At 42.2% G+C, this 16403-nt stretch overlaps 1 protein-coding gene across 1 annotated transcript; it reads right to left on the bottom strand.

Annotated features, from left to right (window-relative positions):
• Window positions 1-801: 801 nt before the first annotated feature.
• cplx4c (complexin 4c) lies at window positions 802-15042 on the bottom strand. The gene is made up of 4 exons (XM_041841256.2): window positions 14773-15042; window positions 14428-14630; window positions 5937-6024; window positions 802-1993 (listed from the first exon to the last, which is right to left on the bottom strand). Exons 2-4 carry the CDS (start codon window positions 14589-14591, stop codon window positions 1766-1768), a joined length of 480 nt encoding a protein of 159 aa, XP_041697190.2. The 5' UTR covers window positions 14592-14630; window positions 14773-15042; the 3' UTR covers window positions 802-1765.
• Between the last annotated feature and the right edge of the window lie 1361 nt (window positions 15043-16403).

Raw genomic sequence — 16403 nt, 5'->3', positions numbered from 1 at the left:
CCCCCTTACCCCTCACCCCCTCACCCCCTTACCCCCTCACCCCCTCACCCCCTTACCCCTCACCCCCTTACCCCTCACCCCCTTACCCTCCCCCTCCACCCTTACCCCTTACCCCTCACCCCTTACCCCTCACCCCCTTACCCCCTTACCCCCTTACCCCCTTACCCCCTCACCCCTCACCCCCTTACCCCCTTACCCCCTTACCCCTCACCCCCTTACCCCCTTACCCCTTACCCTCACCCCTCACCCCCCTTACCCCTTACCCCCTTACCCCTCACCCCCTTACCCCTCACCCCCTTACCCCTTACCCCTCACCCCTCACCCCCTTACCCCTCATCCCTCACCCCCTTACCCCTCACCTCCTTACCCTCCCCCTCCACCCTTACCCCCTTACCCCCTTACCCCTCACCTCTCACCCCTCAACACTCATCAACTATTCCCTCCCATCACCTATAAACTCAAACCACCCGCGGGCCGGATTGAATGGGCTCGCCGGCCACATGTTTGACACCCCTGACCTGTACACAGCAAACAACTGTCATCACTTTACATGTTGGACAACACATATAGCCTTCAGTTTATCTATACAGTATACTTAAGCAATAAGACTTGTTCAGAGTTATGTATTTTATTTTTTGTTACTACACAGCAGACAAAGAAAATTTGCTAAGAAATCTGACAATGTATGCTTTTAACTATAGACAGACCATCTTATATTCTAGTATAATTTATTTGTATTTTAATGTATTGACAGTGAGCATGGTTACATGCACACAATAATACAATTATTATGGATAGTCAGATTAATATAATAGTTTGTTTAAAACATTTACATGCTTTCCAAGATAAACGAGTTCCCTAATAATCCTGTTTACTGTTGGGACTTGGTATTAATGCATAAAATCATGAATCAAAATAAACATTCTACCACAGAGACCATGTTATTTTTGCAAAGCCTATTTGATTCTGAGTTCGTATATATATATAAAGTTTGTATGCGTAAACTACTTCTAAGATGCATACTTTCAGTTTTTCCGAACTCACTTTACTCGGGCATAAGAGGAAAGCTTGTGCTACCAGTGCTGGCACATGAGCAGATCAAATACACCGCTGGAATGCCGCTGGAACGCCGCTGGAACGCCGCTGGAATGCCGCTGGAACGCCGCTGGAATGCCGCTGGAATGCCGATTAAGCTGTTTACATGTCCTAACAATTTGAAAGAATGCTCAAAAAACTAGGTGTTGTAATCGGTGTATGCCTCCTTCGATTTATACCTTACGCCGATTAAGTTAAGCAGAGGAAGGTGTTTTCATTACTTTTTCCATACTCGGCCTACTGTCATAATCAGTTTAATATCGAATTATTAGTGTGCAAGTTAAAGTACTCAGTCTGGACTCTGTTTCAGCAGGTTCGGATGTGGATACATAGAAATATCATCACTAAAACGGATATTCCCACTGAAGTCAACATTTTGTGATGGGTGGACCGGCGGCCATATTGAGTGTACCAGTCAAAATGCCGTGTGATCATCATCAGCAACAATATATAGTATGATTTCACAGCGCCTCAGCTATTCCTATTTTCTGAGGCAACTGAATAACAGAAAGATTAGGTGGTTCTGTGAAGATAAACATACAATATTGTAAAATGATAACAAAGACTTAGTGCTTGTTGGGTAAATCCCACTTGTCGTGGAAGTTCACACGATGGACTGCTGAATTGCTGAAGAAAGATCAATGGGTAGAAGAAGTCTGATGATCACTCATCACATGACGACACACTTCTCCTCAGCCACCTGTTGTATCTCTGTCATGGTGGTCTGGGCTTTGGTCTTCAGCTGGTCCATGTCCATGTTCTGCAGTTGATGTAGCTGCCCTAGTAGTGAGTCGTTCACCTCCTCTTCCTCCTCATCCTCGTCCACCATCTTGGCTAGGTCCTCAGGGAGGTCCAGGTCATCTCCCGCCATCTTCACCATGGCTTCGTCCTGGCCACTCTGAGAAACAGACACATAGTCGAAAATGTATATACTTAAAAAATCTATAAAACGCAACATGTAAAGTGTTGGTCCTGTGTTTCATGAGCTAAAATAAAAGATCCCAGAAATGTTCCATATACACAAAAAGCTGATTTCTCTCCAATTTTGTGCACAAATTTGTTTACATCCCTGTTAGCGAGCATTTCTCCTTTGCCAAGATAATCCATCTACCTGACAGGTGTGGCATATCAAGAAGCTGATAAAACAGCATGATCATTACACAGGTGCACCTTGCGCTGGGGACAATAAAAGGCCACTTTAAAATGTGCAGTTTTAACACACAACACAATGCCACAGATTTCTCAAGTTTTGAGGGAGCATGCAATTGGCATGCTGACTGCAGGAATGCCCACCAGAGATGTTGCCAGATATTTAATGTTAATTTCTCTACCATAAGCCACCTCCAAAGTCATTTTAGAGAATTTGGCAGTGCGTCCAACCGGCCTCACAACCACAGACCACGTGTAACCACGCCAGCCCAGGACCTCCACATCCAGCTTCTTCACCTGAGGGATTGTCTGAGACCAGCCACCCGGACAGCTGATGAAACTGAGGAGTATTTATGTCTGTAATAAAGCCATTTTGTGGGGGAAAACTCATTCTGATTGGCTGGGTCTGGCTCCCAAGTGGGTGGACCTATGCCCTCTCAGGCCACAAATGGCTGAGCCCCTGCCCAGTCATGTGAAATCCATAGATTAGAGCCTAATTTATTTATTTCAACTGACTGATTTACTTATATGATCTGTAACTCAGTAAAATCGTTGAAATTGTTGCATGTTGTATTTATATTTTTGTTCAGTATATACACTACCAGTCAAAAGTTTGGACACACCTACTCATTCAAGGGTTTTTCTTTATTTTTTTACATTTTTACATTGTAGAATAATAGTGAAACTATGAAATAACACATATGGAATCATGTAGTAACCAAAAAAGTGTTCAACAAATCAAAATATATATATTTTTTGAGATTCTTCAAAGTGCATTTATATTTACATTTAAGTCATTTAGCAGACGCTCTTATCCAGAGCGACTTACAAATTGGTGGGGGGTAGAAGGATTACTGTTATACTATTCCAGGTATTCCTTAAAGAGGTAGGGTTTCAAGTGTCTCCGGAAGGTGGTCAGTGACTCCGCTGTCCTGGCGTCGTGGGGGAGCTTGTTCCACCATTGGGGTGCCAGAGCAGCGAATAGCTTTGACTGGGCTGAGCGGGAACTGTGCTTCCGTAGAGGTAGAGGGGCTAGCAGGCCAGAGGTGGATGAACATAGTGCCCTCGTTTGGGTGTAGGGTCTGATCAGAGCCTGAAGGTAAGGAGGTGCCGTTCCCCTCACAGCTCCATAGGCAAGCACCATGGTTTTGTAGTAGATGCGATCTTCAACTGGAAGCCAGTGGAGTGTGCGGAGGAGCGGGGTGACATGAGAGAACTTGGGAAGGTTGAACACCAGACGGGCTACAGCGTTCTGGATAAGTCGTAGGGGTTTAATGGCACAGGCAGGGAGCCCAGCCAACAGCGAGTTGCAGTAATCCAGACGGGAGATGACAAGTGCCTGGATTAGAACCTGTGCCGCTTTCTGTGTAAGGTAGGGTCGTACTCTGCAAATGTTGTAGAGCATGAACATGCAGGATCGGGTCACCGCTTTGATGTTAGCGGAGACCGACAGGTTGTTGTCCAGGGTCACACCAAGGTTCTTTGCACTCTGGGAGGAGGACACAATGGAGTTGTCAAACGTGATGTCGAGATCATGGAGCGGGCAGTCCTTCCCCAGGAGGAAGAGCAGCTCTGTCTTGCCGAGGTTCAGCTTGAGGTGTTGATCCGACATCCACACTGATATGTCTGCCAGACATGCAGAGATGCGATTCGCCACCTTGTTGTGCTGTGCTCACTTGAACAGGAAAGGGTTGCGGCGTTCCATCGTGGGCAAATTTTGTCATCAAACTTTGTAATCAAAGTCTGGCATTCCTTTGCCTTGATGACAGCCACCCTTTGCCTTGATGACAGCTTTGCACACTCTTGGCATTCTCTCAACCTGCTTCATGAGGTAGTCACCTGGAATGCATTTCAATTAACAGGTGTGCCTTGATAAAAGTTAATTTGTGGAATTTATTTCCTTCTTAATGCGTTTGAGCCAATCAGTTGTGTTGTGACAAGGTAGGGGTGGTATACAGAAGATAGCCCTATTTGGTAAAAGACCAAGTCAATATTATGGCAAGAACAGCTCAAATAAGGAAAGAGAAACGACAGTCCATCATTACTTTAAGACATGAAGGTCAGTCAATCCAGAACATTTTAAGAACTTTAAAAGTTTCTTCAAGTGCAGTCGCAAAAACCATCAAGCGCTATGATGAAACTGACTCTCCTGAGGACCACCACAGGAAATGAAGACCCAGAGTTACCTCTGCTGCAGAGGATAAGTTCATTTGAGTTAACTGCACCTCAGATTGCAGGCCAAATAAATGCTTCACACAGTTCAAGTAACAGACACATCTCAACATCAACTGTTCAGTGGAGACTGTGTGAATCAGGCCTCCATGGTCGAGTTGCTGCTAACAAACCACTACTAAAGGACACCAATAATAAGAAGAGACTTGCTTGGGCCAAGAAACACGAGCAATGGACATTAGACCGGTGGAAATGTGTCCTTTGGTCTGATGAGTCCAAATTTGAGATTTTTGGTTCCAACCACTGTGTCTTTGTGAGACGCAGAGTAGGTGAACGGATGATCTCCGCATGTGTGGTTCCCACTGTGAAGCATGGAGGAGGAGGTGTGATGGTGTGGGGGTGCTTTGCTGGTGACACTGTCTGTGATTTATTTAGAATTCAAGGCACAGCATTCTGCAGGATATGCCATTACATCTGGTTTGCGCTTAGTGGGACTATAATTTGTTTTTCAACAGGACAATGACCCAAAACACACTTCCAGGCTGTGTAAGGGCTATTTGACCAAGAAGGATGATGGAGTGCTGCATCAGATGACCTTGCCTCCACAATCACCCGACCTCAACCCAATTGAGATGGTTTGGGATGAGTTGGACCGCAGACTGTTGGAAAAGCATTCCAGGTGAAGCTGGTTGAGAGAATGCCAAGAGTGTGCAAAGCTGTCATCAAGGCAAAGGGTGGCTACTTTGAAGAATCTCAAATATAAAATATATTTTGATTTGTTTAACACATTTTTGGGTTGCTACATGATTCCATATGTGTTATTTCATAGTTTTGATGTCTTCACTATTATTCTACAATGTAGAAAATAGTAAAAATGAAGAAAAACCCTTGAATGAGTAGGTGTGTCCAAACTTTTGACTGGTACTGTATGTGTCCAGGACTGATTGGGCTCTGACAGTCATGTTTCCATTGTCTACAGGGGATCAACGTGTTCATTGGGGGCTAAGGGCTAACTCATGTGTTTTAAGTTCCACGTATCTGAAGTTAGTAGTCAGGCCTACACAGCTCAATTACTTTCTAAATTAAAACAGTTACTAGTTACACAATTGTAATCAGTGAGGTATTTTTGGGATTATCCAACCTCAGTAACGTAATCTGATTACTTTCAGTTACTGTTGGATTATTCTCCCTTTAAGAGGCATTAGAAGAAGACAAAAAGGATCCATCAAACGCATTTGGTGTGTCATCATAGTGGTTTCTGACTTGTGGTCAGACTCGCTCAGGTGGGACAAACTTAAACTTGCACCTTTTTTCAATGCTGAGTTGAATGTCATTGAGAAAACAGAAATTTTAATTTAAAAGTAATCCAATAAATATCAAATCAATAGTATCTCTAATCTGGTTACAATTTTTCTGCTGCTAACATAACTGATTACACTTAGTTTTTTTGGTAATCCGATTACATGTAACATGTAATCAGTTAGTTCCCAATCCTGGGCCTACATTAAGACAGCTCTTACCTCAGGTAGGCGGTACTTGTCCCTCAGGCAGGACCTCAGGTTGGCCCTCTCCGCCTTCTTTGTGGCAAACTCCTTGTCCCGCTCAACCCTGCAAGGGAAAGAAAGTCACTTCGATTTAACTCCCTCAATGTGTTAATTCTATAGATATGGAAGCAAATTCACACCAAGTAATACATATAAAAACCAAAGGGCTTGGAATTTGTACTGACAACCTGACCTAACCAGGAGAAACCTTGGGCCCTAGATATACCATATATAGGATATGGTCAGGGAGGTGGAGATAGAGATGGTTGTAGCTGGAAATAGGGTTGAGAACAATAGGTTCATAGAAATCCAATGGCAGCCAGGGAGGAAGGGATTCTAATAACAGGAAGAACATGACTAAGCAAGGTTACAGTATTTGCCTCATTATATTACGGTACACTATTTGATTATTTAGCATCTCTTGGTGATGTTTTTCTTCATATAAGGACAAGTGAGTTGTCCCTCATGTCTTTGATTAGTGGGGGATTAAGGTCAGACTGTATACAGGTCCTTGGGTTTCCTTTAGGGGAAAGGTAGATAGACTTATAAGCACTATTATAACCGTGTTGTTAAGTATGGAAGTACTGAGACTACTGAGACTATTTAACTCAACATATTTTCTACTCTTTAGTGTGTGTACTATATTTATACTTGGGATATCACTTTTCAACAGGAAAAGTTCAAAAATCACTGGAGGACGTCTTTAACGAGCGACTTCACCTAAAAAGAAACTTCTAATTTTGAAAACGGCCTATGTGGCATCGATATGAGTCAGAAACATTTATTCTAGTGTCAAAATTGACTACAAAATGTAAATAGAATAATTTTGGTCATAAAGTCAGTCTCGTCCAAAACTGAGATTTGCAAGATGATAGGAAAAAATTGCATGTCACTTAATGAAGGGTACCGTAACAGTTTTCCTTGGGTTGGGTTTATTTCAATCCTGCCCACATGCCCACAGCTGGCAGCACCCAAGTAATCATCAATTCAAAGCACAGCTGCATGGACCCGATTGTAATGCCCATGGTCAATTTGGTTTGACAGGGTCCCAAGCTTGGTGATGAGCTTGGAGGGCACTATGGTGTTAAACGCTGAGCTGTAGTCAATGAACAGCCTTCTAAAATAGGTAGTCCTCTTGTCCAGGTGGAAGAGAGCAGTGTGGAGTGCAATAGAGATTGCGTCATCTGTGGATCTGTTGGGGCGGTATGAGAATTGGAGTGGGTCCAGGGTGTCTGGGATGATGGGATGATGGTGTTGATGTGAGCCATGACCAGCCTTTCAAAGCATTTCATGGTTACAGATGTGAGTGTTACGGGGCGATAGTCATATAGGCAGGTTACCTTTGAGTTCCTAGGAACAGGAAAAATGGTGGTCTACTTGAAACATGTTGGATTACAGAATGGGACAAGGAGATTTTGAAAATGTCCTTGAAGACACTTGCCAGTTGGTCTGCACATGCTCTGAGATCACGCCCTGGTATTCCTTCTGGTCCAGTGCCTTGCAAGTGGTAACCTGTTTAAAAGTCTTACATCGGCCACGGAGAGCAAGATCACACGGTCGTCTGGGACAGCAATGGCTCTCATGCCTGGCTCAGTGTTGTTTCCTTCCAAGCGAGCGTATAAGGCATTCAGCTTGTCTGGGAGGTTTGCGTCACTTGGCAACTCACAGCTGGGTTTCCCTTTGTAATCCGTAATAGTCTGCAAACCCTGCCACATCCGACGAGCATCAGAGCCGGTGTAGTAGGATTCTATCTTAGTCCTATATTGACCTTTTCAATATTTGATGGCTCGTTGGAGGTCGTAGCGGACTTTCTTATAAGCGTCCGGATAAGTGTTCCACTCCTTGAAAGTTGTAGCTCTAACCTTTAGCACAGTGCGGATGCAGCCTGTAATTTGGTTAGGGTACGTACGTACGGTCACTGTAGGAACAACGTCATCGATGCACTAATTGACGAAACCTGTGACTGATGTGGTAAACTCCTCAATGTTATCGGATGAATCGCTGAACATATTCCAGTCTGTGCTAGCGAAGCAGTCTTGTAGCCTAGCATCTGCTTTACCAGACCACTTCCGTACTGAGCGCGCCACTGGTACTTCCTGTTTGAGTTTTTTCTTGTAAACAGGAAGCAGGAGGATGGAGTCATGGTCTGATTTGCCGAAACAGGAAATGCAACAGGAAATGTTAATTATTATGTGGATTAGGCCCCGTGTAGCTCAGTTGGTAGAGCATGGCGTTTGCAACGCCAAGGTTGTGGGTTCGATTCCCATGGGGGGCCAGTATGAAAAATGTATGCACTCACTAACTGTAAGTCGATCTGGATAAGAGCGTCTGCTAAATGACAAAAAAAATATATATATATACATAATTAATGGACATTTTTGTGGAAAAGGGAAAATCAAGTCTAAAATGTCTAAGTGGAAATTACAAACTTCAGAAGCCTTTCTAAACCTGAAATACACTACAGGTTTTACATTTCCTGCATTGCAGGAAGGTTCTCCCGCAACAGGGTGATCAAATTAAGATCCTACATCTGTATGTGTTTCTGTGGGTAGAGTAAAAGTGGTTCAGACTGTTAACGCCTCTTGTGGCACAGGAGACGTGTTGGTAAAAGTGCGGTAAAATGCATTTCAGTCTCCCCACGTTAAAGTCTCCACCAACTAGAAACGTGGCTCTGGGTGAGAATTTCCTTGTTTGTTTATGGCCCTGTACAGCTCGTTGAGTGCCTGCTTAGTGCCATTCTCGTCTCGGATGTAGACAGCAGTGATGATTACAGATGAAAACTCTCTTGGAAGATAAAAAGGTCTGCAATTTACCATGTATTCTAGTTCAGGTAAGCAAAAGCTTAAGACTTCCTTTACACTTGAAGCAGTGTACCAGTTGTTGTTTACAAAAAGGCACACCCCTCCCCCTTTGGTTTTGCCAGAGTCCACTGTCCGGTCATGACGAAGCATGGAGAAATCCTTGAGTATTATCTCCATATCACTCGTCAGCCAAGTTTCTGAAAAGCAAACAATATTACAGCTTTTTATGTCCCGTTGGTAGGAAACTCTCAAATGGAGCTCATCCATCTTTTTCTCAAGTGACTGTACATTTGCCAATGAAATGGAGGGGAGTGCCGGACGGTTTTCTCTGCGTCTGAGTCTAACAAGGACTCCACCCCTCCTCCTGTGTCTTCGCTTGCGACGCTTGGGTTGCCCGAACAATGGAGTAGGGTCTGGTGTCAACAAGGGAAGTAGGAGCCGAAATCAAGGTTGAAGTCAAGGTTAGTAGTAGTTCAAAAGTACTTGGCGGTCAGAAGTGATAATGGTGTGAGCTTTCTGTACAAAACAATTAAGGATAAAAAGTCACAAAATAGCTAAGTCGGGTTGGAGCATGTGTGGTTACCAGTTGCTGACTCTCTGGAGCAATAGCAAAGGAGAAGAAGAAGAAGAAGAAGAAGAAGAAGAAGAAGAAGAAGAAGAAGAAGAAGAAGAAGAAGAAGAAGAAGAAGAAGAAGAAGAAGAAGAAGAAGAAGAAGAAGAAGAAGAAGAAGAAGAAGAAGAAGAAGAAGAAGAAGAAGAAGGGTTGTCTGGAGCACAGTGCTGGTCAGTTATTACACCAGTTGTTGGAGGGACTAGCATCGCCATGTTGTAGTAGTGACCCACCTGTCCGAAGACAGTGACCCAGACCCAGACCCTAATCCCCCTGACCCCTGCCTGGCCAGGCTTACATGAGCCTAGTGAGCCACAGCCTCCAGTCATTACAGTAAGCCATGCTGCCTGGAACCTACAGCCTACAGTTTTTATACCTGCCTTTCACTGACATCACCTGAGCCTCATGTGGATATGTGGATATATGTGTTCATGAACATGTAACAGTATGTGCCCGTCGTTCTGCTCTACCCTCCCCTCTGTGAGAGACAGACACTCGTGGCTTGACAGGCAGCTAGTGTTGAAATGAGGCTAATCACTAAACCACTCAACCAGTGTTTATATGATACACAGCAGGCCACATTAAACCTCTACTGTGTGTAGCCTACCATGCAGGTGTCAGACACATACTGTGGTACTGTGTTAGTTATCAGACATACTGAGGTACTGTGTTAGTTATCAGACATACTGAGGTACTGTGTTAGTTATCAGACATACTGAGGTACTGTGTTAGTTATCAGACATACTGAGGTACTGTGTTAGTTATCAGAAACATACTGAGGTACTGTGTTAGTTATCAGACATACTGAGGTACTGTGTTAGTTATCAGAAACATACTGAGGTACTGTGTTAGTTATCAGACATACTGAGGTACTGTGTTAGTTATCAGACATACTGAGGTACTGTGTTAGTTATCAGACATACTGAGGTACTGTGTTAGTTATCAGACATACTGAGGTACTGTGTTAGTTATCAGACATACTGAGGTACTGTGTTAGTTATCAGACATACTGAGGTACTGTGTTAGTTATCAGACATACTGAGGTACTGTGTTAGTTATCAGACATACTGAAGTACTGTGTTAGTTATCAGACATACTGAGGTACTGTGTTAGTTATCAGACATACTGAAGTACTGTGTTAGTTATCAGACATACTGAGGTACTGTGTTAGTTATCAGACATACTGAGGTACTGTGTTAGTTATCAGACATACTGAGGTACTGTGTTAGTTATCAGACATACTGAGGTACTGTGTTAGTTATCAGACATACTGAGGTACTGTGTTAGTTATCAGAAACATACTGAGGTACTGTGTTAGTTATCAGACATACTGAGGTACTGTGTTAGTTATCAGAAACATACTGAGGTACTGTGTTAGTTATCAGAAACATACTGAGGTACTGTGTTAGTTATCAGACATACTGAGGTACTGTGTTAGTTATCAGAAACATACTGAGGTACTGTGTTAGTTATCAGAAACATACTGAGGTACTGTGTTAGTTATCAGACATACTGAGGTACTGTGTTAGTTATCAGAAACATACTGAGGTACTGTGTTAGTTATCAGAAACATACTGAGGTACTGTGTTAGTTATCAGAAACATACTGAGGTACTGTGTTAGTTATCAGAAACATACTGAGGTACTGTGTTAGTTATCAGAAACATACTGAGGTACTGTGTTAGTTATCAGAAACATACTGAGGTACTGTGTTAGTTATCAGAAACATACTGAGGTACTGTGTTAGTTATCAGACTGAGGTACTGTGTTAGTTATCAGACATACTGAGGTACTGTGTTAGTTATCAGACACATACTGTGGTACTGTGTTAGTTATCAGACATAATGAGGTACTGTGTTAGTTATCAGACTGAGGTACTGTGTTAGTTATCAGACATACTGAGGTACTGTGTTAGTTATCAGAAACATACTGAGGTACTGTGTTAGTTATCAGACATACTGAGGTACTGTGTTAGTTATCAGAAACATACTGAGGTACTGTGTTAGTTATCAGACATACTGAGGTACTGTGTTAGTTATCAGACTGAGGTACTGTGTTAGTTATCAGACATACTGAGGTACTGTGTTAGTTATCAGAAACATACTGAGGTACTGTGTTAGTTATCAGACATACTGAGGTACTGTGTTAGTTATCAGAAACATACTGAGGTACTGTGTTAGTTATCAGAAACATACTGAGGTACTGTGTTAGTTATCAGACATACTGAGGTACTGTGTTAGTTATCAGACATACTGAGGTACTGTGTTAGTTATCAGAAACATACTGAGGTACTGTGTTAGTTATCAGACATACTGAGGTACTGTGTTAGTTATCAGAAACATACTGAGGTACTGTGTTAGTTATCAGACATACTGAAGTACTGTGTTAGTTATCAGACATACTGAGGTACTGTGTTAGTGATCAGACATACTGAGGTACTGTGTTAGTTATCAGAAACATATTGAGGTACTGTGTTAGTTATCAGACATACTGAGGTACTGTGTTAGTGATCAGACATACTGAGGTACTGTGTTAGTTATCAGAAACATATTGAGGTACTGTGTTAGTTATCAGAAACATACTGAGGTACTGTGTTAGTTATCAGACATACTGAGGTACTGTGTTAGTTATCAGAAACATACTGAGGTACTGTGTTAGTTATCAGACACATACTGTGGTACTGTGTTAGTTATCAGACATACTGAAGTACTGTGTTAGTTATCAGACATACTGTGGTACTGTGTTAGTTATCAGACATACTGTGGTACTGTGTTAGTTATCAGACATACTGTGGTACTGTGTTAGTTATCAGACATACTGAGGTACTGTGTTAGTTATCAGACACATACTGTGGTACTGTGTTAGTTATCAGACATACTGAGGTACTGTGTTAGTTATCAGACATACTGAGGTACTGTGTTAGTTATCAGACATACTGAGGTACTGTGTTAGTTATCAGAAACATACTGAGGTACTGTGTTAGTTATCAGACACATACTGAGGTACTGTGTTAGTTATCAGACATACTGAGGTACTGTGTTAGTTATCAGACATACTGAGGTACTGTGTTAGTTATCAGACATACTGAGGTACTGTGTTAGTTATCAGACATACTGAGGTACTGTGTTAGTTATCAGACATACTGAGGTACTGTGTTAGTTATCAGACATACTGAGGTACTGTGTTAGTTATCAGACATACTGAGGTACTGTGTTAGTTATCAGACATACTGAGGTACTGTGTTAGTTATCAGACATACTGAGGTACTGTGTTAGTTATCAGAAACATACTGAGGTACTGTGTTAGTTATCAGACACATACTGAGGTACTGTGTTAGTTATCAGACATGCTGAGGTACTGTGTTAGTTATCAGAAACATACTGAGGTACTGTGTTAGTTATCAGACATACTGAGGTACTGTGTTAGTTATCAGACATACTGTGGTACTGTGTTAGTTATCAGACACATACTGAGGTACTGTGTTAGTTATCAGACATACTGAGGTACTGTGTTAGTTATCAGACATACTGAGGTACTGTGTTAGTTATCAGACATACTGAGGTACTGTGTTAGTTATCAGACATACTGTGGTACTGTGTTAGTTATCAGACACATACTGTAATGCCACTACCTCTGCTGCTCTAAGACAGACCACTGGAAAATGGTTGTGACTTCAACATTGACACACTCTACGCTCATGTTATGAAGCTAGATAGGTCTCTGAGAGTTGTTGTAGATGTTACTGTCTGTAGCATCAACATGTTTTGCTGGTAAATTATGCATGAGAGCATTTAGGCCAGCTAGCACCTTTTGCATTATTCAATAAGGCCAGCGAGCACCTTTTGCATTATTCAATAAGGACAGCTAGCACCTTTTGCATTATTCAATTAGGCCAGCTAGCACCTTTTGCATTATTCAATAAGGCCAGCTAGCACCTTTTGCATTATTCAATACGGCCAGCTAGCACCTTTTGCATTATTCAATAAGGCCAGCTAGCACCTTTTGCATTACTCAATAAGGCCAGCTAGCACCTTTTGCATTATTCAATAAGGCTAGCTAGCATCTTTTGCATTATTAATTTGGGCCAGCTAGCACCTTTTGCATTATTAATTTGGGCCAGCTGGCACCTTTTGCATTATTAATTTGGGCCAGCTAGCACCTTTTGCATTATTAATTTGGGCCAGCTGGCCCCTTTTGCATTATTAATTTGGGCCAGCTGGCCCCTTTTGCATTATTAATTTGGGCCAGCATTAAAGTTCTAACATGTTACTGGAAGTAGCGAGTTCATGTTCATGTCACGTTAGCATGAAACAAAGCTTCTGTTTTCATTATATTATATCACAGTTCCTCAGCTTCTCTCTTCCTGTCTACAGGGTTCGGTAGGTTACTTCCTAAATGTAATCCATTACAGTTACTAGTTACCAGTGGTGGAAAAAGTACACTATTGACATACTTGAGTAAAAGTAAAGATATCTTAATAGAAAATGACTTAAGTAAAAGTGAAAGTCACCCAGAAAAATACTACTTGAGTAAAAGTCTAAAAGTATTTGGTTTTAAATATACTTAAGTATCAAAAGTAAATGTAATTGCTAAAATATACTTAAGTATCAAAAGTAAAAGTATAAATCATTTCAAATTCCTAATATTAAACAAACCAGATGGCACAATTTTCTTGTTTGTTAAATTTACAGATAGCCAGGGGCACTCTCTAACACTCAGACATAATTTACAAACAAAGCATTTGTGTTTAGTGAGTCCGCCAGATCAGAGGCAGTATGTTAATATAGCATGTAAAAACATAAGTCTTGAAACATAAATATTTTTTGACTAGTTGCACTGACTTGCCTCATCTGCTAATCTGCTATTGTGAGGAAATTAGCCATCCCTCATACCAGCCTAATTCTGGATTTAGGTTCAGTTATAAAGACACGTTGGTACACTTTGCTCTTTGGGGTTTTTAGCTAGGGTTACAGGGTAATTCATTTATTATGAATTTGTTCAAAGCACTATGCAAATAGAACTTGATCAGTTGATCAATTGATTGATTGATTACTCACTTCTCCTCTATAAGCTGTTTCTGGTACTCCTCGAACTCCTCTCTGGACATTCCTTTAGACTCAGGGGTCTCCTTCCCATCTCTCGCAGGGACCTCGGCCTCTCCTCCTCCTCCCGTCATATCCTTCAACTTACTCCCCAACATGGCCTTCATCATGAACGACATCCTGGACCAGCTGATGAGCTACAGAACTGCAGAGGAGTACTACAGGGGGAAGGGGAGGGAAGCAGGGTGTTAGAAAGAGGCCCACAACTGCCTCAAATGTAGAGTGAGAGAGTAGTTGAGTTTTAACCTTTTACTGCAGTGGGCTAAATCAAGTTTTAAGAGAAAAATCCACAATGTTGACCTGCTCAGTGCAAATAGAGGTTTTGATTTGAAGAGTTTATGCAGAGCTGCGATGATGTTGTGTTCTGTAGAGTATAACTTTTCCTGGTGTCACCATAAGCTGTTGTCTGTCAAGGTGAGGGGATCTGGGTGTCAATGTATTCTGGCTGGAGTAAAACCGCTCAAGAGCTTAGCTCATTACATGTAGCCTACTGACCAGCGCTGACCAGCACTGACCAGGGGCCGGCTGAACAGACCTCACCTTGGCTGGAAGCTCCCACTGGACCACACACACAGTCAGACTACCTGGATACCACACACACAGTCAGACTACCTGGATCCCACACACAGTCAGACTACCTGGATCCCACACACACAGTCAGACTACCTGGATCCCACACACACAGTCAGACTACCTGGATCCACACACACAGTCAGACTACCTGGATCCCACACACACAGTCAGACTACCTGGATCCCACACACACAGTCAGACTACCTGGATCCCACACACACAGTCAGACTACCTGGATCCCACACACACAGTCAGACTACCTGGATCCCACATACAGTCAGACTACCTGGATCCCACATACACCAGGTCTGCACACTAAGAAAAGTGGGTTCCTCAAGGGTTCTTTGGGAAGGGTGATAATTCTATGTGGAACCATAATGACTCAAATAACCCTTTGAGCCCTTTAATGGTTCTTTGCAATTCAGAAAAGGGTTCTTTCCTCTTTTAGTAATAATTTAAATGTAGGGTTCGGTGGCTCATTGGAGTATTTTGGGGTTTGCTCACAGCTCTTTTTGTGCAGCGATGAGTGAGTGTCATTCCAGTTGATCTAATCTGTTGACCAGTGATGGTGTCTTGCGAAAGACTCACATACTGTATGTCCTTGTGTCAATGGAGAACAGTTGACTAAATTAGTGGTTCTTCATTCTCTCCACAGACTCCCAGTGGTTCCAGAGCTAGCACACCCGATTCAGCATGTCAGTTAGACACAATAATTACACCTAAGGAATAAAAAAATAACTCTGTATGGTTCTTCAAAAGGATCTACGAAGAATCTTTGAGATTAACAAAGGTTCTTTATAGAACCATTCTCCATAAAGGTTCTATAAAGAACCATAAAAAAGGGTTCTATAAAGCCCCCAAAATAGTTGTAACCATAGCGGAACCCTTTTTTGGTGGTGTATACTGTAGAAACCTTTTATTAAGGGTTCTTTATAGAACCTTAGGAAAAGTTTTTTTTTTTATAGCACCATACAGGTTCCATTTAAAACCTTATGAGCATGGTTCTTTATAGAACCTTCCAAAAAAATAGTTATATATAGCACCAATAGGGGGTCCACTACGGTTACAAGCCAAATAACCATTACTTGGCACTATATTGAACCCTACTTGTTTCGTGTGTACCTATGGTTCAGACCTGAGGCCAATTACACTGAACAAACATAGAAACGCAACATGCAACAATTTCAAACATTTTACTGAGTTACAGCTCATACTGTATGAGGAAATCAGTCAATTGAAATAAATAAATTAGGCCCTAATCTATGGATTTCACATGACTGGGTATCTGGTGTGACCACCATTTGCCTCATTGCAGCGCCACACATCTCCTTCGCATAGTTGATCAGGCTGTTGACTGT

This window comes from Coregonus clupeaformis, chromosome 21, assembly GCF_020615455.1.
Source record: "Coregonus clupeaformis isolate EN_2021a chromosome 21, ASM2061545v1, whole genome shotgun sequence".
NCBI classification, from domain to species: Eukaryota; Metazoa; Chordata; class Actinopteri; order Salmoniformes; family Salmonidae; genus Coregonus; species Coregonus clupeaformis.
Note: the sequence above shows the minus strand (reverse complement) of the source record. Positions and strands in the feature narration are given on the sequence as shown.

What these genes read in the sequence shown, in the direction of transcription:
- cplx4c (XM_041841256.2), bottom strand. Translation starts at nt 14,591, where the DNA reads ATGTCGTTCATGATGAAGGCCATGTTGGGGAGTAAGTTGAAGGATATG. An exon ending in AAACAGCTTATAGAGGAGAA is followed by an intron (nt 6,025 to 14,427) that starts GTGAGTAATCAA and finishes TTTCCCTTGCAG; the next exon opens with GGTTGAGCGGGACAAGGAGT. An exon ending in ACAAGTACCGCCTACCTGAG is followed by an intron (nt 1,994 to 5,936) that starts GTAAGAGCTGTC and finishes TCTGTTTCTCAG; the next exon opens with AGTGGCCAGGACGAAGCCAT.